Genomic DNA, 26,509 nt, shown 5'->3' on the forward strand with positions numbered 1-26,509 from the left:
GAGTGCAACCTTAATAGTATTTTGAAGATAGGTATATTCTCCCATTGAATATCGGAATATCATAATTATTCCGATAATATACTGGGAGTTCCATATAAAATAAGGCGCCCTATACAAGTAGGAGTCATATTGACATCAAAATCAAATTTCTCATGTCAAAAAACTTCCAGACACCAATTTTCATCCAAATATTGACGTTACTTCAGAAATTATTTGGAAAAAATCGAAATAAAAATGAAACTTCTACACCCTGTATCTCCGAAACAAAGCAATTTAGAACATATATTTATACGAACTTTTTTAGTTATTTTTATTTGTAGAATACGGTGCCGAAGTTTCCGGAATACAGTTCGGACCTTGTCTTTAATCTCAATCATACTTTTAATTTAGATAAATATAATTTTATAAACTTATATCGGAATACATATTATATAGAACAGAAACACCTAGCGCAAAACATTCTTATATTACTTATATATCTACCTTGACCTCACCCCTCAAAGGCTTCATCCCTTTTCATTGATCCACCGATATGACGTCACGGTGCGAAGCACACAGCGGCGGGGAAAGGGCGACAGTGACTGTTACGTCATAAACCGATCCGGCTCTACTTGGCTCGGAAGTGATAACACAACTACACTCAATATTTGTGTGTGTCTCAAGGCAGTGGCGATATTCTGTGTTCAAATACAGATCGACAGTTTGTGTTTCGTGCATGTTGCTAATCAGCGATCAAGGGGTGAAGAAATGTTGGTTAGGAGTGCATTTAGTTCGGTTTTGATTGCCGGTATTACCTTGTTCTTAACGATAAGTAAGTACATTTTTTAATATGATAACTAAATTTTGCCGGTATATATAAAGTAAACATAAAAGCCTCACTAATAAAATAACCGGTATTGATTATATATTCCGTAGCTTAAAATAAATTCAGCCAACATTTATAAAAATACCCTTCTTAAGTTTTTATACCGTTTTGCATAAGATTATTCTAATCTATTTTCAATAATTCTAGTCTCAATCAATACTTCTTTAAAGAATACATTTGGCTTCACTTTGCTACTGTTTATACGGTGCGTTTCTTTTAGCGCGCGACATTGTGTTTATTGTGGAAAAATCGCAAGCCGCTAATTAGATACCTATTTTTCAGTTGAACAATTTTATTACTGATTTTTTGAATGACCGAAAGCAAGATCTGAGGGGCAAGAAAAATTAAGTTCAAATTAGATAAATTTCTATGATTTAAATTATTTTTTATGGAATATATTCCTAACAAAAAAAATCCAAGGCGTTAGATTGAATTGGTATTATTTTGAGTAACTTAATTTCGAACACAGCTAAACACTGTTCAGGAGCAGAGGAGTCTTCAAATGTAATAATGAGCAAAGCCAAGACCAAGATCTCCTTTTGCAATCTAATAGTAGTCTTGGTCTTGCAGGGGCCACTCTTGGTATTGGTCTTGATGACTATTAGAAATCTTGCACTTTCTTTTTAAGCAGTATAAAATTTAAAAAGCTGAGGGTAACTTTTTTGAATTCCATCGGCAAGCATTTTATTTTTGTTTTTTATTTTTCTCTGGTATTAACCCAATGCTTTGTTTCTTTTTTAATTTTACATAAGTACACTAATTCAGTTAAGTTTATTGAATCAATTAATAGATTTTAAAGAAAAATAAATTTACTTTATTTAATTTTCATCACTTTAGCAAGCTAAAAAAAGATAAATTTTATTTTAATTAAAAATTAGGTTAAAGTGGTACAAAGTATGAATAGCATCCCCATTTATCAAGATGGCATCAAGAAATGTATGTTAGTACATGCCTGAAACTTATTTTCACAATACTATATTACAGTTGAGGGTTGGAACCTTTGGTGTTACACAGCAAAATAAAAACACTAAATCACCACAATACACCAAAACACTTTTACTTTTACACTGGACGCGCGTTTCGCTAACCCTATTAGCATCATCAGCAGATGATGCTTCCAGTGTAAAAGTAAAAGTGTTTTGGTGTATTGTGGTGTTTTAGTGTTTTTATTTTACAATACTATATGTTAAAATATATTTCTCATAGCCCTAGTACTAATAAGTACTTATAGTATTGTTTTGTTCAGACACTGCCCTATATAGTCTCCGACTCCGATGACTTTAAAATCAACGTATTATAAAAAGTTGTTTAACTAAATACTCTAGCTGGTCTAATTTTTAAAGAAATTCCAAACACAAAATGTATATACAGGAATGATGGCAAACGGGCTCCTATCAATAATTTTGCTTCTATCATGAGAATGGGCTGCTATTTGGTTAAAAAAACAGTTTTCATCTTGATGGTTGAAAATTTGCATTAAATACTGTCATGTAAAATTAGAGAAGAGGCAACTGTTTCAAATAAAATTCTTCGAAATTCAACCAAGAAATCAATTTTTTAGCCATTTATTACTTTAAATGTCAAATTTGACAGATACCAGAGAGCAACAAGCAAAGCAAAATAAAAACACTATTTACTTTTACACTGGACGCGCGTTTCGCTAACCATGTTAGCATCATCAGCAGATGATTATAAACTAAAGTACAATCTACAAGTTGAGCGTTTATATACTCGCTCAGTGGGCACCGAGTGGGCGTGGCAAAATCTAGTCAACCGAGTCAGTGCCAACTGAGCGTAACAGTTAGATTTCCGCCACTAGAGTAGTAGGAACAAAGAACTTGAAGGAATTGGACCGTTGACTCTGTTCATACTATCTTTACATTTATTAATTCTGATGCTTTCATATGCATCTAATTGCCTGTAATTTGAGACTTGTTTAATTAATTTTAAATTATTAAGATCTATACAATGTTGTTTATCAACAATATGTTCGGCAACGCAAGATTTATCCGGTGTACCGTATCTTACCTGAGCTAAATGTTCTTTAAATCTAGTTAATATTGATCTTCTAGTTTGCCGAACATATTTCTGATTACAATCTTTACAAGAAATTTCATAAATACCCGATCTTTCCAGTGGAGGTGTTTTATCCTTTGGATTACCTAATAATTGTTGTAATTTATTATTAGCACTATACACAAGTTTATAACTGACATTCTTAAAAATTCCTTTTAGACCACGGGATAACTCTCTATCAAACGGTATCGAAAAATATTTAGACGTATCTTTCTCCACTTGAAAAGTCGAATTTTCAGAAATCATTAACCTATACCTACGTTTTCTAATTAATTTATCAACTAGTGAAGGAGAATATCCATTACACTCAGCTACATTCCCAATGTAATCTCTTTCTATTTCATATCTTTCGTTGGAAAGTGGGAAACTAAGTAATCTATGAACTAAGAAATTTAAACTAGCCATTTTATGTTCAACAACATGGTTAGCGAAACGCGCGTCCAGTGTAAAAGTAAAAGTGTTTTGGTGTATTGTGGCGATTTAGTGTTTTTATTTTGCTGTGTAACACCAAAGGTTCCAACCCTCAACTGTAACAAGCAAAGTTTTCTGATATCATTTTTAATATAAATCAAAGCAGAAACCATTACTGAAATCCAATTTCACCTAAGTCAATAAATTAATAAAGTTCCATATGATGCGGGCGTTATGTGACACTATACAGGGTGTTTCAAAAAACATGTGCCATCTCTCGTGGGGAGATTTCTTACGTAAAAATAAGATTTATTTTTCATATCAACATAGGTCCGATTCTGCTTTGTTTCGTAGCTACAGGGTGTTAAAGTCAAGGTCAGTATTAAAATATTTTTTCGATATATTATAATTTTCTTCCAAGTACTTGTAGCGTTTCGAATGAAATTTTGTGAGTAAGTAAAAGTAAGTAAAAAGTCAGTGGCGCACATGTATTTTCTTTGAAAAATATTCCAGTGATAACCCATATGCACGTCTCTGATTAATTTATCGACACTTAGCACTGATAGTCACTTTTATCCTCAAAATTTAATTCAAATCACTAAAAGCAGTTGGAAGAAAATTATAGTATACCGAAAGATTATTAAGACTTTAACACCCTGTAGCTACGAAACAAAGCAGAATCGGACCTATGTTGATATAAAAAATAAGATCTCTCAATGGCACATGTTTTTTGAAACATCTTGTATAGAGATAAAATTCAAACATTATACAATTTTTTAAAAGTTATTAAACATTTTACTGCAGATATACAAATTTGATGTAATTTCCAAAAATAAATTTTATAAATAAACGATTATTTAGCTGACTGATTTCGGGTTCGGGGTCATATACTATTCACATTCCCCACAGGTAAATAGCAACAAGAAATACGAGGCAATAAAAACGTTTGTTTTATTAATAATTCAATTCGATTTGTGGGTCATTTTTCTGGAACTTTTGTCATTTGAACTGAATTCTGTTTGTACAGGGTGATTAAACTTGAGGCATGGCCTACGGCGAAGAAAATGAAATACAAGATATAAAAAAAATGATTGACGGAATACAGAAGGAAACGGTGTTAAGGTGTATTTATTATACAGGGTGAGTCTTAAATAAGTGCAAATATTTTCAGGGGTAGTATATTTTGACCCCAGGAACACGTCTATGAGGTTTTCGCAAAAAAAAGATGTTGAAAATCGTGAATTTTCTTTTAAATTTCTCTGTATATTTTTCGAAAACTTTTTAGAACTGCCTGTTCACCGCAAATTTTCTAACGGTATAAATTCTTAATCTCTGATATTACCATAGTTACAGCACGGCATATAAATCACACGGCAGGCTAACTCTGCCCAGATCCCATTGTTTAAAATTTCTATAAAATTTGACCTTGAAAACACCATTATGGGTGCCGAGTCAGGGCCGGATTAAAACGTATCAAAAAATTTCCCAGAAAATAAACTATTGCTAGACAGGGTCGTATTAAAAAAATACTGTAATTGACTGAAACTGAATTTTATTTACACAATACTTTTATCTAAACAAATGAATCGTCAACCGCGCATACTCCTAAAAAAGTAAAAATGAAAAAATCAATTAAACATTTAACTTTCGAGAATAGACAATTAAAATTAGGAGGAGTCCAGGAGTTACAAACAAGAATTAAAGAAATACCCAATAAATTATCTATTGAACAATCTAAAGAGGCTACGTACAAATTATGTCCATCAATGGACATATTTTGTTAATATTCAAATTGCACAAATTAACAAATCAGCTAAAGGAAGAAAAGTAACTGATGAATTTAAATATAAATGTTTGGCTATATTTTTAAAAGCCAAGTCGTCAAAAAAAAATTGAGCCGTCAAATTTGACAGCTGTCAAAAAAAATTGAAAGTTGTCCGATTTTGATAAAAATCGATATATAGGATGGCCATGGGCTAAAATGAAAGAAAAAAAATTGAGCTGTCAAAAAAATTTCAATGTTGTCCGATTTTGATAAAAATTTATATATAGGATGGCCATGGGTTAAAAGGAAAGAAAAAAAATTGAGCTGTCAAATTTGACAGCTGTCAAAAAAATCTCAAAGTTGTCCGATTTTGATAAAAATCGATATATTGGATGCTCCCTACCCCATAGTCGGTTTTCATTTTATTTGTCTCACAATTGAACTGTAAAATTTGACAGCTGTCGTTTTTTTAAGTTCTCCTTTTTTATGAAAATCGATACACATATTATTAGGATGCCCATACGTAGTTATTTAAAGAAGAGTTATTTAGTTAGAAGTAGATATTTAGAAAAAGAATTGAGTTTAAGTGTGTGGCACTGAGAAACCAGCATAACTTAAAAGGTAAAAAATAAATTTAAGAAAAAAAACTTTTTAAAAACAAGCTTTTATTTAAATACATTAAAAAGAAAAAATAAGCTTTTTCTTTAAAACTTTTATTATGTCATTACACAATTTTATATTATATAAAAGCTTAGCGACAAGCGATTTGAGTGTACAGTTGCACTCATAAAAATCTGGTACAACTTTATCTTGTAAGACCTCTTTTCTTTTCTCTCTGAATTGTCATGAGCTATCCATAAAAATTAAAAATAGATACGGATAATCAGAAAAACAGTAATTTAGAAATTAATCTTGTTTGTCATTTTGCAGGATACCTAATAATAAAAATTACTTTGAATGCCGTAGACAATGACTGAGTATTAAAACAAAAAGAATTTCGGACTTCCATTGTACTACTAAACTACAAAAACCAAATATATCACACAATAAACAAAAATAAAACTAAAAAAAACAAAATATATCACTCAAGAAAAGAATAAAATAAATTAAGCCGCACGCTACTGACTCAAAGCTGCCGTAACTGTACGTTGTCGATGACAAAGACTACGACTGACTACGACACTGGTTAATTTCTGTCGCTGGCACGCATAATGGCGGCGTGCGCAAGGGTATGCGCGTAGCGTTCCCGCCAAAGCGAGTTGGCCTGCCGTGTGATTTATATAGTGATGGGAATAATCGAATTATTTTCACCATCGAATAATTAGTAATAATTCATAATTCACAATCGAATTAATAATTCGAATTATTTAGTAGTATTATAAATTTAACCTAAAAATAAATTCGTCCCAGCTAGTGCTCGTCTAGGGGCTATTTTAAACAAATCTGAACCATTGCCATACCTATATTCTATCACTGAATAAAAAATAAATAAATAAATTCTTTATTCAATGTATTCTATTAACTGTGCCGAAGCCGTTTAATAAATAAAACCATAATTTAAAGTTTTAAATTTAAAAGTGCCGTGTTTATGATTGTTTCAATTCCTATTGAAAAGCTCATCTAAAATAAAAGCTTCTTCTAAAACGATATAAGTATGTCCTTGTTTACGTGCGGTTTGTATTTCTTTTTATTTTATCAGTTGCAATCAATAATTATTTAGATAAAAGAAGAAAATTAATTTTAGTGTTCGGTGAAGTTTGGGTGAGATGGAAATGAACCAAATAATACTAGTATTCTTTCGTTCTGAACGAAATGAAAATTTTCACTTAAACTGATTTATTCCTACGTGGTATAGGAAATAACAATGATTTCTGGATTTTTCTATATCGGACCGTTCCTTTCTTTGTCGATTCCCTTTATAAATCAGTTTAAGTGAAAATTTTCAGTTCGTTCAGAACGAAAGAATACTACTAATAGTACTATACTAATTACTAATATTCGTTTCGTCCATAAGAGGTTATGTTTTATGTTCATTTGTAATTCGGTTACCACAGATATAATATAAAATACTACTATTTTTTATCTCGATTATATCGAAAAAGATAATTCGAATTAGTTAGTTTTAATTTACTATCGAATTAGTCGTATTATTTAATTCGAATTTTCCCAACACTAGATTTATATGCCGTGGTTACAGCTTTACTCTATGGTTACGGCACTAAAAGGGATGCAAATACAGAAAAAATCCGGTGGCTCTCAAAATTTTTCCAAAAAAAATCATTTTGTTTTAAATTGTCAAACTTAAATAACTCGGTTATTTTGGACTTATTTGAAAAATGGTAAAAAAAGTGTCTTTTATCGAGATCTACCAGCCCTGAAAATATTTGCACTTATTTAAGACTCACCCTGTATTATATAGGGTGGCGACAATTTCGATGCTCAACATTGGCATCTCAGAAACTACGAGAGATACGAATTCGGTTAAATGGGACAAAAGTTGCTTAATTAGAAGTTTGACAAACACCTATGAAGAAAACTCCGGTATCTTGATTAGTTATGTCAAAAAAATAAAAATAATACGTTTATTTTAAATGACAATATCTTCAGAACTATTGTATCTATTGCAACGTAAGTCGGTAGTTTTATATTTTTGACTTCGGCCAATAAAATGCCAAAAAAATGGTTTCACCCGAGTTCTTCTATATATTCTAAAAAAATCATTATGAATGTTCATCTAAAAGCATACATGTGTGTGTACAGTACTAATTCTAAGCAGTATCGTATACATATACACATAAAACAAGATGATATTATAATTTTACACAGTAAACATATTTACGATTTAAAATTCTCCCGCCTTTAATGAGACCCGATGTATTCTACTCGGGCATTCTTATCTTGAATACAGCAACTCTACGAGTCAAAAAGTCATTTTTTATCGTAGAGGATACAAATAATAACAATGAACTTTTCAGAAATTATGTTTAAATATGTATAGGCACAGATTTTTACGATCAATTGGTAAATCTTTCACCACCAAACAAATTGCGCGAAAAGCACCGCTATTAAATTTTTCGCTTCTTTAGTCCTGGGAGAATTTTTTCGGAAATAAATAAGAATTCTAAATTAGGTAAATATATATTTTAGATCAAATTAAAAATATATCATTCCCAAATTATATAATATGTAGTATAAAAATACTACAAAAATCAGTCTCTGTTTGCCTTTAATAGGAACAGAAGGAAAACATTAGTCGGCAAGCCCTCAACAAACTCGTAACCGTATACACCAGTGTACACTATTGTAGACATTCACACTCACACACAACAACCACACCTACATCAGTGTACATTAGTGTAACTGCCTTCCGGCATCATCAGTACGGTAAGGAATCAGCAAGCGATGACAACGATTCCAAAAAATATAAACCAGGAACCGGACGATGCACGAGGCACCGGCTGCAACCTAGTAGATGAAAAAAAAAGATGATGAAAAACAAAAGGAGCAAACGAAGACCCCAATTTGCAGCCTAGAACTAAAGTCGCCCAGGATTGTGGGCTTCGTCTGGCACAGCTGCGGGGGTAGCCAACAGCAACCCGCCGCAATGCCCTTAGCCGAAGTCAAAATAAAATAAAAATTGAAATAGTGAGGGGAATATATAAAAACAGAAGAAAAAAATTTACTTTTACTACACTTTACTTTTTTTTCTGAAGTGTTCTCGAATAGTTGAAATTGTTATCAGGTAGTAATTGTTAATTTTGAAGTTTAACTTGATATAATGTCATTTTAACAGAACGTCAACGGTTTCTTGTAGACGTATCTGTTTTAAAAAAGTAAAGTGATCTCGAATAGTTGAATTTAAATATTTTAAATAGTTTTTTTCTTTATTCTTTGTATTTTTTTGCTTCCGACGACGGAAAGAGATAAACTTTCCGAAACGTTAAGCATTTTTTTCTTCGTTGGGCACATTTTTATTACTGTAAACATAACTTCTGACAAACAGTGTCCGTTTAGGTTTAACGCAGAAGTGTCTACAAAAAATAACTATTTTATTTTGTAGATTTTTCTTGCTGTGCAGTTGCGAAATACCGATAAAGGATTCTTTTGGATACCATAACTTTGAAACGGTTTACGATAAAAAGTTTTACGTCGCAGATTCTTGTAGACCATAAAATTTCCTAAAAAATCTATCTGAGAGTAATTTTTTTCAATTCAATAATTCGTACATTTGAAAGCTTTGAAAAGTGAACAAAGTTTTAGTGTTTTTTTTTTCGCTTTCTTCTTTTCTTTCACTTACATAGAACAATAAATAAGATTAAATAAATAATTTATTAATTTTATTTTTATTTTATTAATTGTGATTAATACATTTCTTTTATTTCGTCAATGAGATAGAAACACACAACAAAATACACAACAGAGATACAACTTTTAATAGGTATTAAACGGCCTACATAAAGTTCCAGTGATAACCCATATGCACGTCCCTGGTGTCCCTATCGACACTTTTTTAGCATTCAAATATGTAGCACTCATAGTAACTTTTGCCCTCAAAATTTAATTCGAATCACTAAAAGCACTTGAAAGAAAATCATAATAAATAAAAAAAATGAAGACTACTCCCCTCAAGTTACAAAACAAAACAGAATCGGAATTTTAGATTATGTTGATATAAAAATTAAATAATATTTTTACATAAGGATTTCCCCCAGAAGTGATGGCACATGTTTCTTAAAACACCCTGTATAACATTTGATTAAACGATTAAATATCCAGTTTAAATTAACAGGATTAAGTATTTACAGTTGGGAGTTGGAACCAAGAACAGTTAACCTAATAGAACTGCTCATTCAGCCAAAAGTGTCAGCCAGGTGCATGCGAAAACTCCTCGCTTTGTAACGTCATTGTAGTCCTTGTCATGGTTATTAGTCCTTATCCGGCAACCAATAATACACACACGTGCATTATTGGTTGCCGGATGCAAAACGTTAATTATTTAGTTTATTTATTTAAACACCTTATATGTATGCAGTATAGAAAATTAATTGTATAAATCGTATTAAATACTCGAATAATGCATTTTTAAGAACAGCAGTTCCCAGCATCACCTTTTTCAGGCATTCTTTTTAGTAGTACTTCCATATTTTGCTTTAAACTAATTAATAAACAATATCGTAGGCACTTAGTAAGCACTTTGTCACAATCCACAACACAAAATGAACGTATTTATACACTCTATAGCTCTAAAAACTTTAAAGACACCTTTTTCACATTTAAAATTGACAAAATAATTAAATCAAAATTTCTCAGCTGTTATTTTTATAAGGTTACCATAGGCAACTAATAATACACACTATCATGACAAGGACTACAATGACGTCACAACGGTCAGCTGAAGAGCGGGAAGAGGCGAACGTACGTCTTATGAGGATGAGCAATCCTATTAGTTTACTGTTCTTGGGTTGGAACCTTTGGTGTTACAACAGAAAAATAAAACACTAAATCACCACAATACCCCAAAACACTTTTACTTTTATACTGGTCGCGCGTTTTGCTAACCATGTTAGCATCATCAGCAGATGATTAAAATGCAGTTAAGTGTATAAGTAAAAGTGTTTTGGTGTATTGTGGTGATTTAGGGTATTTTGCAGGATTAAGTAAACTTAAGTTTTATAGATACTCCAAACCTGAATATAACCTAATAGAATTCAGTAGTGATTGGAATAATCGAATTATTTTCACCATCGAATAATTAGTAATAATTCATATATCACAATCGAATTAATAATTCGAATTATTTAGTAGTATTATAAATTTAACCTAAAAATAAATTCGTCCCAGCTAGTGCTCGTCTAGGGGTTATTTTAAACAAATTCTGAACCATTGCCATACCTATATTCTATCACTGAATAAAAAATAAAAAAAATATTCTTTATTCAATGTATTCTAATAACTGTGCCGAAGCCGTTTAATAAATTAAACCATAATTTAAAGTTTTAAATTTAAAAGTGCCGAGTTTATGATTGTTTCAATTCCTATTGAAAAGCTCATATCTAAAATAAAAGCTTCTTCTAAAACGATATAAGTATGTCATTGTTTACGTGCGGTTCGTATTTCTTTTTATTTTATCAGTTGCAATCAATAATAATTATTTAGATAAAAGAAGAAAAAAAGAAAAAAAAAAGAATTAATTTTAGTGTTCGGCAGGTGTTCGGTGAAATTTGGGTGAGATGGAAATGAACCAAATAATAGTAGTATTCTTTCGTTCTGAACGAAATGAAAATTTTCACTTAAACTGATTTATTCCTACGTGGTATAGGAAATAACAATGATTTCTGGATTTTTCTATATCGGATCGTTCCTTTCTTTGTCGCGATTCCCTTTATAAATCAGTTTAAGTGAAAATTTTCAGTTCGTTCCAAACGAAAGAATACTACTAATAGTACTATACTAATTACTAATATTCGTATTCGTCCATAAGAGGTTATGTTTTATGTTCATTTGTAATTCGGTTACCACAGATATAATATAAAATACTACTATTTTTTATCTCGATTATATCGAAAAAGATAATTCGAATTAGTTAGTTTTAATTTACTATCGAATTAGTCGTATTATTTAATTCGAATTTTCCCAACACTAGAATTCAGCATAATTTTTTATAGATTGTGCTCGAGCTGGAAATATAGTGTACACCACGGATGACTACTTTATCAAAGAGAAACCCCTTCAATGCTACGACTGTAATTCAGAGTACGATCCCAGATGTGGAGATCCTTTCAATCCCTACAGCATCGGCATTGTCAATTGCACAGATATCAAGCCTCCAGAACATCTGATGGGTGCCGATCCTAAAAGTCGAATGAAACCCATGGTGTGTCGAAAAATAGTTCAACATGGTAAGAACACATTATAGCCGCTTTCGATTTGCATTTTCGTTTGAACTGAACTGATCAGTTCGGTTCAACAGAAAAAAAAACTCTGCCAAATTAACTAATATAACTTATAAACTTGAACAATTGATGGAAACTGTACAATACAGGGTGTTCCGAACTGTAAAAAAGTTCGTATAAATGTATGTCCTAAAATGCTTAGTTTCGGAGATACAGGGTGTAGAAGTTTCATTTTTATTTCGATTTTTTTCAAATAATTTCTGAAGTAACGTCATTATTTGGCTGAAAATTGGTGTCTGGGAGTATTTTGACACGAGAAACTTGATTTTGATGTCAATATGGCTCCTACTAGTAGAGGGCGCCACCTACATATTTACGACGTTTTTTACGTGAAAAAGGTCTCTTGGTAAAAATCGCTACGAGTGATGGTTTTCGAGATATTTGGAATTGAAATTATTAATACCTGTCATCATTGACATAAATTAAACATGTTGACTGTTTTTGTGCCCAAAGTTCAACAGAAACTGTTTTATCATATTTTTTTTGAAGAAAAATTTATGATTAATTTAAAAAAAAATCCCAATTTATTATTTAAGTGAAATAACTATCTACTCGACGTATTTATTTTTCGTCAATAATGATATGTATTGACTAATTCCATTCTAAATATCTTAAGAACGGTTGCTCGGAGCGATTTTTACAAAGAGACATTTTTTACGTAAAAAGTCACAGAGATGTATATTTTTTTACTCGGTAGTTTTATACAGGTACTGACAAAAAGTTATTACGCTTTAAAATAGTTAAAACACATGTAGGTGGCGCCCTCTATCAGTAGGAGACATATTGACATCAAAATAAAATTTTTCATGCCAAAAAACTGCCAGACACCAATTTCCATCACAATATTGACGTTACTTCAGAAGTTATTTAGAAAAAATCGAAATAAAAATAAAACTTCTACACACTGTATCTCTGAAACTAAGCATTTTATGACATACATTTATACGAACTTTTTTACTTATTTTTATCTGCAGAATATGCTGCCGAAGTTTCCGGATTACAGTTCGGACCCTGTATACACATAAATTAGCTGTTGCCTTGCGACAACAGAGGTGTAACATTTGAGTAGATCAGTTCAGTTCATTGGGGAAAAAGATCAGTCCCTTGCTACAAATGCAAAACGAAAGCGGCTTATACTTATATCTATACCGGTCATATTAATCACAATAGATGCATCTAAAACCTGGTCCAAACCGCATCCCAAAATCTTTTTTAGTTCAAGAGATATTCAACTTTAAATTTACCCTAAAATTTTGCTTTTCCCGATAATTATGTCCGGCAGTTGATTTGACGCATTCCCTAGTTGTAGCGCTGAATGTATACTTTACAAAAACGGTATCGTTTTTGAGATTCACACCTTTTGTTCCAGAGATATTTGGTGTTAAATGTTTCGAAAAACAGAAAAAAATATTTCTTTTGTAGATTTTCTCAAATAACTCGAAATCTGTTAGAGATATCGGAAAACGGTTTTCGACAGTCAATTCTACATAAAATGAACTATCTGTGAGCATATTTTAGTTGCGATCTGAGAGATTTCGGTTTTTGACAAAATCGACAGGGAGGTGCCGAGGAATTTTTTCGAAAAATTTTGAAAAATCGATTTTGCTTATTTCGTCGGGTCTCAAAAGTGTCTGACCCCTATAACTTCTTTTATTTTTTTCAGATAAAAAAACGAAATTTATGCCCACTTGCACCGTTTGTATAAACTTTGTTTAAAGGCTAAACAGTGATTAACTATACAGGGTCCGGCAATAGTGCGTCGGGCATCTGTAGCTCCTAGAATAAAGAACTTGGAAATTTTGTTTAAGTGCAAACCTAAATTATATACTAGGATGTATTTCACGAAAATATTTTAACTTCTATAGGGTGGCTCAAACAAGTGTGAGTGGATCGAGATGATTTTTTTTAAATGGAACACCCTGTTTATTATTGCATTTTTGGCTTCTTTTTAGATCACTTTACATAATCCTAAGACATGAGTAAATATATTTCGATAATTTCAGAGATATTAATAAATAAATAAAAATTATGTATTTTTCAGCCATTCTTTCAAAATTATTAATAATACAAGAACTGTTCTGAAATCAAAACTATATTAGGTATTTACTTTAGATGGTCTGTTCTTACTTTGCTATAAATATGAAAATCGCAAATCATACAGGATGTTCAAAATTCTACGCCAAACTTTCTAAAATATAAAATAATTTTTCTTAGTTTTTTTTATATGGAACACCCTGTATATTATTTTTTCAATAGATGGAGAATTAAAAAATGAACATTTTTTGTATTTAGAGTATTTCAAAATTTTTAACGGTTTCGCAGCCACCCAATAATTTTTCTCTCGTATTTTACCATTGAATGTGCCATATGAAATAATACTGCGTGTATCTGCAAAACTATTAAGAATTTTGAAATACTTTGAATACAAAAAATGTTCATTTTTTAACTCTCCATATAATAAAAAAATAATATACAGAGTGTTCTATTTAAAAAAACAAAGAAAAATATTTTATATTTTAGAAAGTTTGGCGTAGAATATTGAACATCCTGTATGATTTACAATTACCATATTTATAGCAAAGTAAGAACAGGCTATCTAAAATGAATACCTAATATAGTTTTGATTTCAGAGCAGTTCTTGTATTTTTAATAATGTTTTTAAGAAGGGTTGAAAACTATAATATTTTTGATTTATTTTTTAATATCTCTGAAACTATCGAAATATATTTACTCATATCTTAGGATTATGTAAAGTGATCAGAAAGGAAGCCAAAAGTGCAGTAATATACAGGGTGTTCCATTTAAAAAAATCATCCAGATCCACTCACACTTTTTTGAGCTTTTTTAGGTTTGCACTTAAACAAAACTTCCAAGTTTTTTATTCTAGGAGCTACAGATGCCCGACGTACTATTGCCGGACCCTGTATAAGTTTACTTATAAAACAACAGCAATCTTTACCTCCACATCACCCCTGACGTCGTTTTTTTATTGTAGGGTATTTACACCTTCAGTAATTTTATTTGTACCATACCATCGACAAAAAATGCGTAAAAGGTGCCAGTTCCTGTTATTTTAAGTTGTTTTGTTTAGGTGTATAGGTAAAATTATTTATAAACTGCTATTTTTTAGAAATTTAATGCTTAATACTGTATTGTCAAATAATATCTATATTTTCATTTATTAAATGATCACCTAGTAATAATTCTTTTTTCAAAATATTTTTTATTCGATCGATTATAAACGGATTTGACGAAGACGATTTATTTATAATCCTCTCAAATTTTTATAGTAGACAGAGAGCTACAGCTACTGTTTCTTGTTCTTTCTGCTGCTTTGTGCCGTTTAGGGAATATCGTAAGCTGCTGTTCAGTGAAATTCTACGCTGAATGTCAGCGGCTGTGTTCCCTGAACGCGCCCATTGTAACATGTGGTTCAAAACGACAATTTGACTCGAAATACCAAGTGTGTGGATCCAAATTATTCGTAATAAAATACTTTTTACAAATATGCTAATGTGCCACAACCTACAAACACCCTTGTTCTGTTTGAAAAAATTGAAATATGATTAAAAATACACCTTTAGCATCTTTGGCATTTGGGCATCTTTTAAGAGTCCATTTCACTAGCAAATAAGCTTTCGGCATTTAACGTTTTATGTAAAACAGGCTAAGTATTTTTACACAAATGAAGAAGGAAATTAAAGATAAAGGATTATACTATATTCGTATTGTAGCACATTTTTAGACAACTTCTTTATTTTCAAGATTTTGATGGTCAAACATCAACAAAATAATCCTTATTTTTGGATTAAATTTTCTCGAAAACAAAGACATAATTTTAAATTCTGTTACAATACGGAAATAGATTGAAATTTTGTGATTACAGTGTTATATAATTTATATGGTTTTGTAACAAATTGCTCACTATTTTATGGCAAATGCTGAAGCTCTGCAAACTTTAATCAAGCCTTAATCAAAGCACGTGTGTTTGGAATTTTGGGTGTGGCTTAACATGACAGGATCGGGCTAAGTCTTAGGCATATTTCTGAAATATAATATTATATTTCCTTCGGCCACACACACGCTTTACCCGACCCCTTAGAGCGACCAGAACGTACAGCGTAATAGACTCTTAACAGATCAAGACACGAAAAACATTAGACGATCAAATCTAATTTTATTTTTAACACAGCCATGGCACTCTACATAGACTGAAATTTATAGTACAAATGTTTTTAAGCGAAAATGTCAAAAGCTGACATATATTCTGTTTCAGATTGATTCGATCAAAGAGAGGATGAAAAGCTTTTTGTGCTAGGAGGCCGCTAAAATGACAAATCTTTTTGAAATACTATTTTATGATTTTTTTTATAGAGGGTGTGCCAATATTCCGTAACTACTACGTATTTTTGGAATCAAAATAAGTTCATTGGACACAATTTACCTCTATACAAAAGTGCTTCGTTTGTCCGCTAGAGGACTTCAAACTTTAAAAAAATAACCACATTTTAAGAACCGTTATTCCGATTTGAATGAAATTTTGCGAGTCTATGTTTTGCTAAGTGCTTTAATATTTGACTTTCTCAAAAATCAAGAAAAAGTACGGGAAGGGTGAAAACTACATCTACCCCTACATAAATCTTAGTAGAAGTATTTTTCAACTCTACCGACAAATTTCCTTTCGTCTAATGGTCCCCCTAGTTAGGGATCGGCAAGACAAGAAATCTTCTCTTGACAAGCAATTTCTTGTCTTGTCTTGAAATATTTTCAAGAATTAAAAAAAATCTTGTCTTGGCCATTTCTTGAGAGTTGATTTCTTGTCTTGATTCAAGAAATCTTGAAATTTCTTGACAAAAGGGGAACCGCCTGTTTAAAAGTCGCGGTGAGATTGGTTAATGTGATGTTTATGCTTTATGCGTAAAATCGAGGGTCAGGCATCTAATTTTCAAAAACTTTGGGCTCATTATACTACAGTAGCCAAAATCATCAGATTTACATAATTTTGTTAATTATTATTATAATTATCTAATATTAAAATGAGCGATTGTGATGGTTCGTTCAGCAGCAAATCTGAGCCATTTGTAATTGTGAATCTGGTTCAGAATATCTACCACCTCAGACACCTGGACGTAGAAGTTTAATTATAGTGTGATCAACGGATCTGTAGCTACAGGGTATCGGCAGGGGAACGCAGTTGTAAACAAAACACGCCCAATTTCATTCATAAAATAGGCATGGGCGTACGGTGTTATATGAAAATAATGTGTATCATAAATATAATACTCAGATTAATAATTTTTTTCAAACAACTTTATGCTGTTTGAATCGTTACTGTTGAGTTAGCAGATAAACACTAAAAGCTTTTATTAAAGCTCCCTTAAATATTTTGAATCATTTTATTATTGTGTTGTTAATATAATAGAAGAAATAATTACAGCTGGGGGTTGGAACCTTTGGTGTTACACAGCAAAATAAAACACTAAATCAGTACAATACACCAAAACACTTTTAATTTTACACTGGACCACGTTTCGCTAACCATGTCTGCCATCAGCAGATGATCAAGACTGAGTCTTGAGGTATATTTATTTATATATCTGTACTAACTATATTTTTTTCTATAATACATAATTTTAGATATAACTATTTCCAGCAAAAAAAAATCTTGAAAATAGTTAACTTTGGAAGCGCAAACAAAACATAATTTTACTCATCAGTAGATCTGATATTGCCTATTACACCAGATATGGTATCGCTCCGCCAGCAGTTTTTAAAGGTTAGGTCATTGTCTACCCATATGTTACATCCAAATAGATAATACTTGGCTATATTTTCGAATTTCGCGTATATATATTTATATCTCTCTCTGCAATATAATGGGCCGCTCCATTAATATTTATCTGTTATTTTAACATTTACGCCAAAAAAATTCATTTGATTTTAATAACCCCCTAAGCGTTTCCCTGCAAAAGGAAAATTCGATTCTTCCTGCAATTTTTGCAAAAGCTTTCTAATTGTGGGGACGAGTTTGAATTCGAGATAAAATCTATTTATCAAATTCCTGACCACTTCGAAAAAGTCGTTGAGCTTTTCGACAGCAGTCTCACGTGGTCGTTTCTTTCCAGAGAGGATATCATTTTATCGGGGTTAGTTTTCAGCCTTTTTTTTATCTTCTGTGTGAATTTTTTTATAGCCGATACGCTAACTCCGGTATAAAGAAATATCCGCTCAAGTTTACGTTTAAGCGGCAACTCAAGCGAACTCTCTGTAGCTTCTTCATCGCAAACCCTATTATGAACACAAGGAAATACACCAAATGAGATTTCATCCACGTTATTATTAACTTACCTATATAAATTAGCTATTATTTCTCTTGTCTGACTATGTAGCGTCTTACCCTTAACAAATTTATTCGTTTTAAAACACAAATATACGATCAAACTTGATATTAATAATTAAAAACTACGAACGAAAAACATTATAACAAGATAACAAAACAATAAAACACAACTTAACTATCAAATATACGAAAAATATAGGAATAAAGTTTAGGATAACCGGTATAAAATAATGAAATAAAGTAATAATGATCAAAAAAATGACACCGCCACTGGATATTTCAATAGTATTCAATATTCCTACTCTTTTCAGAAGAGACCGTGAAGTTGGGGATAAAGCAAGCGAATAGGAAAGGACGTAGTCTCGCCAATCATGTTCGATGAATAGGCGGCCATGCGCGGCCATGCGCATTCAACTTTCATAATAAGCAGATTATACAGAATGAAAGAAATAAGTTATTAAATAAAACATATCGAACAATATGAACTACGTTAAAATTCCTTAGTAATATTCGTCAGAATATATGCTAAACAGATTATATATAATAAAAATATATTAAATTTATAGTTCATGTCTGGCAATTTTGCAATTTTATAGATAAACGTGGCAATATCGATTTTTTTTTCTCGCATTCCTTCCGTAGCTTCAGATCCGCTGGTCAAACAGTAGTGACTTTGACAGTAGTGACGGTGATAATACTACTACAGATAAAAACAGTCAAAATAACAATGACAAAAGCTACTCTACTTCAGTGGCCTACATTTACGTTAATTCAAAAAGTCTGTATGCCACTGAAGTAAACCCGCTTTGCAAAGTTTTTTTTTACTCTAATATCGTAGGCCATAACATTGTTGGCCCACAATATGCCAACTTTGGACATCTGAATTTGGACGTACTTATGTCAACTTTGGACATTGGACATCCGACAAAGTGCCGCTTCGTACAAATATTTTTTGCTTAATAATTTTTTTATTCATCAATTTATGGGTATTCATATAATTTACAAATACCTAAGTAAATGAGTATTTCTTTTTTATTTTATATTTTCAAGAAATTTCAAGATTTTCTTGATTTCTTGTCAAGAAATCTTGATCTTGAGAAGTAATTTCTTGTCTTGTCGTGAAAATCAAAAATCATTTCTTGTCTTGATCTTGTCTTGAAATCAAGACAAGATCAAGACAAGATCAAGAAGTTGTCAAGAAAAGGACGACCCCACATAGTTTTTGAGAATTTTTTTTTTTTGGAGAATTTATTTTTCCAAAGCAGACCCACAAAATACACAGAGAGTTCCAATATTTCGTGGACACAGAACAATTACGTAATTTTTGAAACAAAATAAGTTGATTGCACATAATTTACCTTTATACAAAAGTGCTTCGTTTGGCCGTTAGAGGGTATTAATCGAAAATAAACACGAACGTTAATTAACATAAATTGCATTATTTTTTTTAAAGTTTTTTATGAAGCTTGTCAAATATAATAATTTGTGATACTAATCTAAAATCCATATTTTCGCCAATTAGATTATTAGAGCATAATAGATTGTATGTGGGTGCATCCACACTATCATAGAAACGGCGTATCGGCGTAACGGCGGCGGCGTAACGACCTTGAATAGATTTCCAGTAATTCTATTGGCTGAAATTTTTGACAGATGAATTTGACAGATAAAAATTCTGACAGATGAATTTTTCAGCCAATAGAATCCGGAGTTTAACCATAGTTTTTTTATTGCAAATAATTAATCTTCATATAATTTTATGACACCCGTATTTTTTTATTTTACTTCAATTTTATCTCATTTTTTTAAAAAAATTAATCAATATTAAGAATTTCAAATTTATACTTTTGCGATCTCTGACGTCACCTATCAAAAGTGTCACGGTTTGCCACCAGGTACAAAGGTAAATAAAAACCATTTTTCGAAATGTATTTTAAAGTAGATATAAAATTAATTGTAAAATAAAACTTAACGAACTTACGTTAAAATGATCTTCACAGCAAAATCTCGTACTTATGCTGACATATTGTTGTTTTGCCGCTTCAAACCAGGCTCTTCGACGGCTTTCATCCACAGGAACAGTTATAAAAACTTTTTCTGAAGAGCCTTCAGAGTTATTTAGACAGCCCTTCACAAAACAAACTTTAAAAACCTTCATTACAAAAATAATAAAGAGGGTACAATAAAACAAAATTGAAAACTCAAAGTATTTAACGCCAAACGCAAAATCAACAAAATACAAATCTAACCACAAAACACATACACAAGGAGAAGTGCGAGCGCCTTGCTAAATATTACCTAGTAGTGGGAACTATCGAATGAATACTATCTAAACATTCGATAGTTGCAATTCATTCGAATAATTCGATGGTTAGTAAGAAAACATTCGTTGAAAACTATTCGAATAAAAATTATCGAATAGATCCGTCATCTGCCTTGAAATATTGTATTCTAGTAATTCGGCAGCAAAAACTATTCATTTATAAAATTCATTCATTTATGAAATTCATTTATTCGTCAGGATCGACTATAATAAAATATTAACTGAATTTTAGTTGTCGCCCGGCGACGTAGGTTTCGGCAATGCTATGAAAGAAGCCGGCATCTTTGATTTTTTGCGGAGTCAGATATAGATAAGGACACATTATTTTTTTATTGAGGTGCTAGTATTTACACAGAAAATACATTATGAAGGGCGCTGTTGCCATATTTTGGTATTAGTTGATATTAGCAAAGAATATTATTGTTTGGCTTTAGTTAGTTAGGGATAGTATGTCTATATATTCTGCATTTTTTTTTATTAATATTCTGTTGTTACACTGCAATAATACTTGTTATTTTGGATGTAGGAAAATTATTTTTAATGTTTTTAAGCAAAGACTGGTTTAATAAATAATAATAACAGGAATAATTTGTTATACCTATTAACAACAAAATTTAAAATCATTTAATATAAATATTTTTTTTAAGCAGTAGCAAAATATAAACAACAAATTAGATGTCAAAATTATTTATATTAGATCCTATATAAAAATAATATAGTCTCTAAATTTTTTGTGTGTGGCAACGTTGGTTTATTAAATAATAATAATTACAGAACTAATTTGTTATATTAACAACAAATTTTAAAATCATGAAATATAAACATTTATTAATTTTCTAAGCATGCAGTGTAATGGAAGGAAAATATAAAGAAAAAAATTAGAAATCAAAATTATTTATATTAGGTGCTTTATATTACTATTTAAAAATTATATTTACTTTTACTGGCATTTACTTTAAAAAATAAATGAAATATTTCTTCGCAAAAACTACATGTAAGAGAATTAGCATAAAGAATTAGCCAAATTAAATTGGCACGTGTAAAACTTTCATTTTAATTTTCTCACCCCATAGTTTGAGTTCGATAACCCCATTTACTTAACCACATTACTTAAATATGATTATTAAGTTCAACCAATTCATATTATTAAAACATCTAAAATACAAATATGTATTTTTAAAATTAATTGTAAGTTCATCTCATCTCTGTTAAAATTGCTACTTCTCAAAATTTCCCATTAAAAAATAGACCATATACCATATAAAATTAAATAATTGAAAGATCGGACTACGGAAAACCACACAATTTTTTTTTTTTCATTTATTTTAACTATTTTAATAAACGCAAAAATAGCACAGTATTTATACAGCGAAGTTATAAAAATTTGGAAGAACTAATAATGCACTGACGCATACAAAAATCAAACGAATACTAAATTTCATTTATCAAAAGCATTCGATAGTCGTGGCTCAACGATAACCATTTAGTCGCACGGCGAGGTTGTCACATATGCTTTAGTATACAAATGAATGAATGATTCTATTCGAATAAAACCATTCGATAGTTGAAATCATTCATTCATTAACCATTCGATAGTCTAATTCATTCGATAGTTCCCATCGCTACTAAATATTGGAAAGTGAAATTGACGTTTAAATTTGACACTGTTGACAAGTCTACTGCTACTAGCGCCCCCAATATCGCTTGTAGGAACTACGGACTAGATTGTCACGCATGGCGGGAAGTTTAAAAAAATAAAAATTTTTAATTCTTCATTTATTTTTAATTATGACATAGATAAAAACACAAAAAATACACCATCTTTTAAAAATAAGTTTAATATCAATATCAAATAAAAAAAATCGGTCGTAGGTTGAGTTGGAAAAGATTTATCCTAAAATTTACGTAGGGGTGGGAGTAGTTTTCACCCTTCCCGTATTCTATCTTGATTTTTGAGAAAGTCAAATGTTAAAGCACTTAGCAACCCACACACACCCAAAAGTTCATTCAAATCGGAATAACGGTTCTGAAAAAAAATATCTAAAAAATGCGCAGTAGTTCTATATCCACGGAATATTGGGACAACTTGTATAAATAAACTTTATTAACTTATCATCTAAGCCTATCGAAAAAGTTTATAATGCAATTAGACGATTGAGTAATAATAGTAATTTATATTCATATTGTGATGAAATCTTGTTTAAATGATAATAATAACCCGTCTCAGTTAAAAAAAAACCTATAGTTTAAATACGAACACAATTACGAGAATTCTGTAATCTGTTTTAAAATAAATACGAGTAGCCCTACCATTTATTTCTTTTTTTTATATATCAACACGGTATTTTTAGTCGATTCCTTACTAGGAGGATTTGGATGGATTGGATTTTTATATGTGGCCCGAACTTTTATATATTATTTTTTTCTTAATTTCTTTTCTTTAAAAAGAGTAGGTAGATATTTCTGTATATAATTTCCAATTTACATGAGCCATTATTGATTTATTTCAGTTTATCACAAAACAAGAGTTATTCGAGAATGCGGATATATACCGGACAATCGAGATGACAAGAGCTGCCTTAGAACAACTGGAACAAGAGATGTGGAAGTGAAATATTGTGCCTGCACTCAACCTTTGTGCAACGAGGGGAGAAATATTCGTCCAGTTCTAGTTACATTAATATTAAATTTCTTTATAACTTGTATCATTTTGTTTTGAAATAGTTGTATATAAGCGTTATTTACCATCTATCTGAATTTTCAGGATTTTTTTCTTAATTATCGACCATACGTCATAAATGGAGGGTTTCAGTAACTAATATAAGATGTATGCGTCATTATTATAAATACGTTACTTAAAAATTTGTTTATACGATATTTTACTGTAATATGTACTTCAATTTTATATTTTTACACGTATTATAAATTTCTCATTTTATACAGGGTGTTTTAAAAAACATGTGCCATCTCTCGTGGGGAGATTCTCGAGGAGATTCCTCACTTAAAAACAAGATTTATCACTAATCAGCATCACTAAAAGTACTTGGAAAAAAATTATAATAAATCGAAATATTATTAAGACTTTAACACCGTGTAGCTACGAAACAAAGCAGAATCGGACCTATGTTGATACGAAAAATAAATCTTATTTGTACGTGAGGAATCTCCCCACGAGAGATGGCACATATTCTTTAACACCCTGTAAACGAGATATTTTCGTAAACTTAGCCTATAATATCAAATTCATCATACGGTGTTGTTTCGAATTACTTTCCTACTATTCCTGGTAGATTGTTTTACTAGCAACTCTTTACTCGCGTCAAAAAAATTTTAGTTTACATTCATCTAGAACAAATGAATCTAGAAAAATTGCCCGAAAACAATTGACCGAAAGAGAATTATCCCAAAATAATTTTGTTAACCGAACATAAAATTACCCGAAAAGATAGTTGCCCGAAAAAATGTCACCGAATTACAGTTCACAGAAATAAAAATTCCCGAAAATGTCGATTTTTGGAAAAGATTGCTCTAATACTGGAGTTGTAGATGTAGACTCCTTATATACAAGAATGAGTACAATACATTTAATCACAGTCCATTTAATATATCTATGAATATATTCAGTGATGGACGGTGGGTAAATACCCAAAGGACAGATAAAAATTGAAAGTGTAGGGTATACATCCATTGGGAAATATTGTAAGGGTATACCCGGCATATTATATTGGTATATTCCTGGTATTATACCGGGGATTTACTATGCAGTCGTTGGGGAATCTCCTTATAACGCTGTGCTGTCGTGTTTCTGATAGTATTTATTGGCTTCTGTACATTCTTGGCTAACTGATGATTTTGTGATCTTTTAGATATTTTGTCAATATCGAACGTAACAAGAAATTATTAAATTTTGTTAGAGTAGGTACCTTAAATTAAGAAAGTAAATATACTTGCTTATATACCGGATATAATGGTATTTATCCAAATTCAATATACACTATATTTACCCATTGAGTATGGGTATAGGTACAAATGTATAAAAATAAACCAGCAATACAATTTTAGCGGCAAATAAGATAAGTTGTGAGTTACACATAAATTCCAGACTTCTTTCTGGATCGTTGGATCTTCCACAATCCGTTGAATTGAAAAAATGTTCTTAGGGGAAATTATATTTTTGAGCAATTTTCTATTAGGGCAATATTCGTTTTGTGAATTGCTTGGGTGAATTTTCTTTCGGGCAATTTTCGGGATACGAGAATATGTCCGCCTTTGAAATTGATCTAATTTCTATTTAATGTAGAACTGTCTGAATTAAATTAGCATGTAAGTAGGATAATAAATAACTAATAACAATATATTACAAAAAAAAATTAGTAGAAGGTGCTAGAAAAAAATACCAAAAATATTTTTATTTCGATGTTAAATATATTCATTTTCAATCTTTTTCTGTGCCTAGCTTTAAGAAAGTTGTTGATATAAGTGAATTTTTGCACTAATGTAAATAAGTACTTATTTACTAGAGAAATACTAATATGTACAAATAATGTATGTGTTATATTAGTTATCATATAATGCTGCATATTTTTTTTACTTCTTTAATACTCAACAGTTTGTACAATCAAAAATTTGTACTTAACCTCTATTGAAATATTAAAAAAATACATCTAGAATAAGAAAAAGAGACAAAATTAATATTAATACTAGCATAATTAAATGACCGGACATGTAATATTAAATTGATTTGGTATAATTCGTTTAAGTCATAGACTTAAAATAAAATATAGACTGAGCATCTCATTCATAAATAGCTGGAACATGCGGTCAGACAATGTCTTGTTATTGTTGTGTTATTGTTTTAGGTTATAACAAGTGCGACACGAGCGATAGATTGGTTGTCTCTGTCGTAACGGTTAACAAGTACACCTGAACTCTCCGTATCATAGCCGGGTAATTTTTTTATTTTAATGAAGCTATAATTAAATTAAAAAAATATCGTATTTAAACTTTTTTATATTTTATTAAGATTTAGGACAGGTTTTTTTAAATAAAAGTTTAGAAAAAACGTCTTAGAGTCCAAAAAGGATAAAAATAATAAAATACACGTTATAGAAGAAATTTTATAATCGAAATTACGTAATTTTTGAAATTAATAATAAATTATTAATTTTAGTCAAACATTTACAACCCCTAATATTAATCAAAAAATCTATTCCACAGATATAATAGAATCGGCGACAGGGAGAGAAAAAATATATGATTGTTGTAATTTTTTTTCTGGTTAAGTGATGTCTTATTATGTAAATTAGAGAAAACATAAATCTGTTCCATTAAAGCAAGGAAGGGGATAGGAAGTGGATAAAATGAAAACTACATTTATTTAACTCGGTACTGTCTTTATTATACCGGGTGCGTCCCAAAAGTGGCTCATCCCCATAATTTTTTTATATTTTCAAATAAAAAAAACAAGATTTAGTATGTTAGTATATGACATAAATTAGGATTGATTGACGCATTCAATTGTTTTTGGTCACTTCCTGTTTCACCGGAAATGACTATAACTTTTAATTTTTAAACGGCACCCTCGGTATATTTCTACTTTATTCGATAGAAAATGACACTCTGAATAGAATGACATATCATCTTTCAACCGGCCTAGACAAGACACGAAACCTATTAGACGATCAAAACTATTTTTCCAAGGCTCCTTGATTAAAACTTATTGTTTTTAACAACACCATGGCACCCTGGATTGAAATTTAAAATACGATTTGTTTTT

General features: G+C 30.7%; 1 protein-coding gene across 1 annotated transcript; it reads left to right on the top strand.

Annotated features, from left to right (window-relative positions):
* The first annotated feature begins 611 nt into the window (after positions 1-611).
* LOC115891081 lies at positions 612-25,607 on the top strand. Its single transcript, XM_030911481.1, has 3 exons — positions 612-811; positions 11,783-12,016; positions 23,244-25,607. The coding sequence occupies exons 1-3, from the start codon at positions 748-750 to the stop codon at positions 23,450-23,452; spliced, it is 507 nt and encodes a 168-aa protein (XP_030767341.1). The 5' UTR covers positions 612-747; the 3' UTR covers positions 23,453-25,607.
* The last annotated feature ends 902 nt before the right edge of the window (positions 25,608-26,509 follow it).

Source organism: Sitophilus oryzae, unplaced genomic scaffold (genome assembly GCF_002938485.1).
Source record: "Sitophilus oryzae breed Bouriz unplaced genomic scaffold, Soryzae_2.0 scaffold_965_pilon_pilon, whole genome shotgun sequence".
In the NCBI taxonomy this organism is placed as follows: domain Eukaryota; kingdom Metazoa; phylum Arthropoda; class Insecta; order Coleoptera; family Curculionidae; genus Sitophilus; species Sitophilus oryzae.

What these genes read in the sequence shown, in the direction of transcription:
- LOC115891081 (XM_030911481.1), top strand. Translation starts at nt 748, where the DNA reads ATGTTGGTTAGGAGTGCATTTAGTTCGGTTTTGATTGCCGGTATTACC. An exon ending in TACCTTGTTCTTAACGATAA is followed by an intron (nt 812 to 11,782) that starts GTAAGTACATTT and finishes AATTTTTTATAG; the next exon opens with ATTGTGCTCGAGCTGGAAAT. An exon ending in TCGAAAAATAGTTCAACATG is followed by an intron (nt 12,017 to 23,243) that starts GTAAGAACACAT and finishes GATTTATTTCAG; the next exon opens with TTTATCACAAAACAAGAGTT.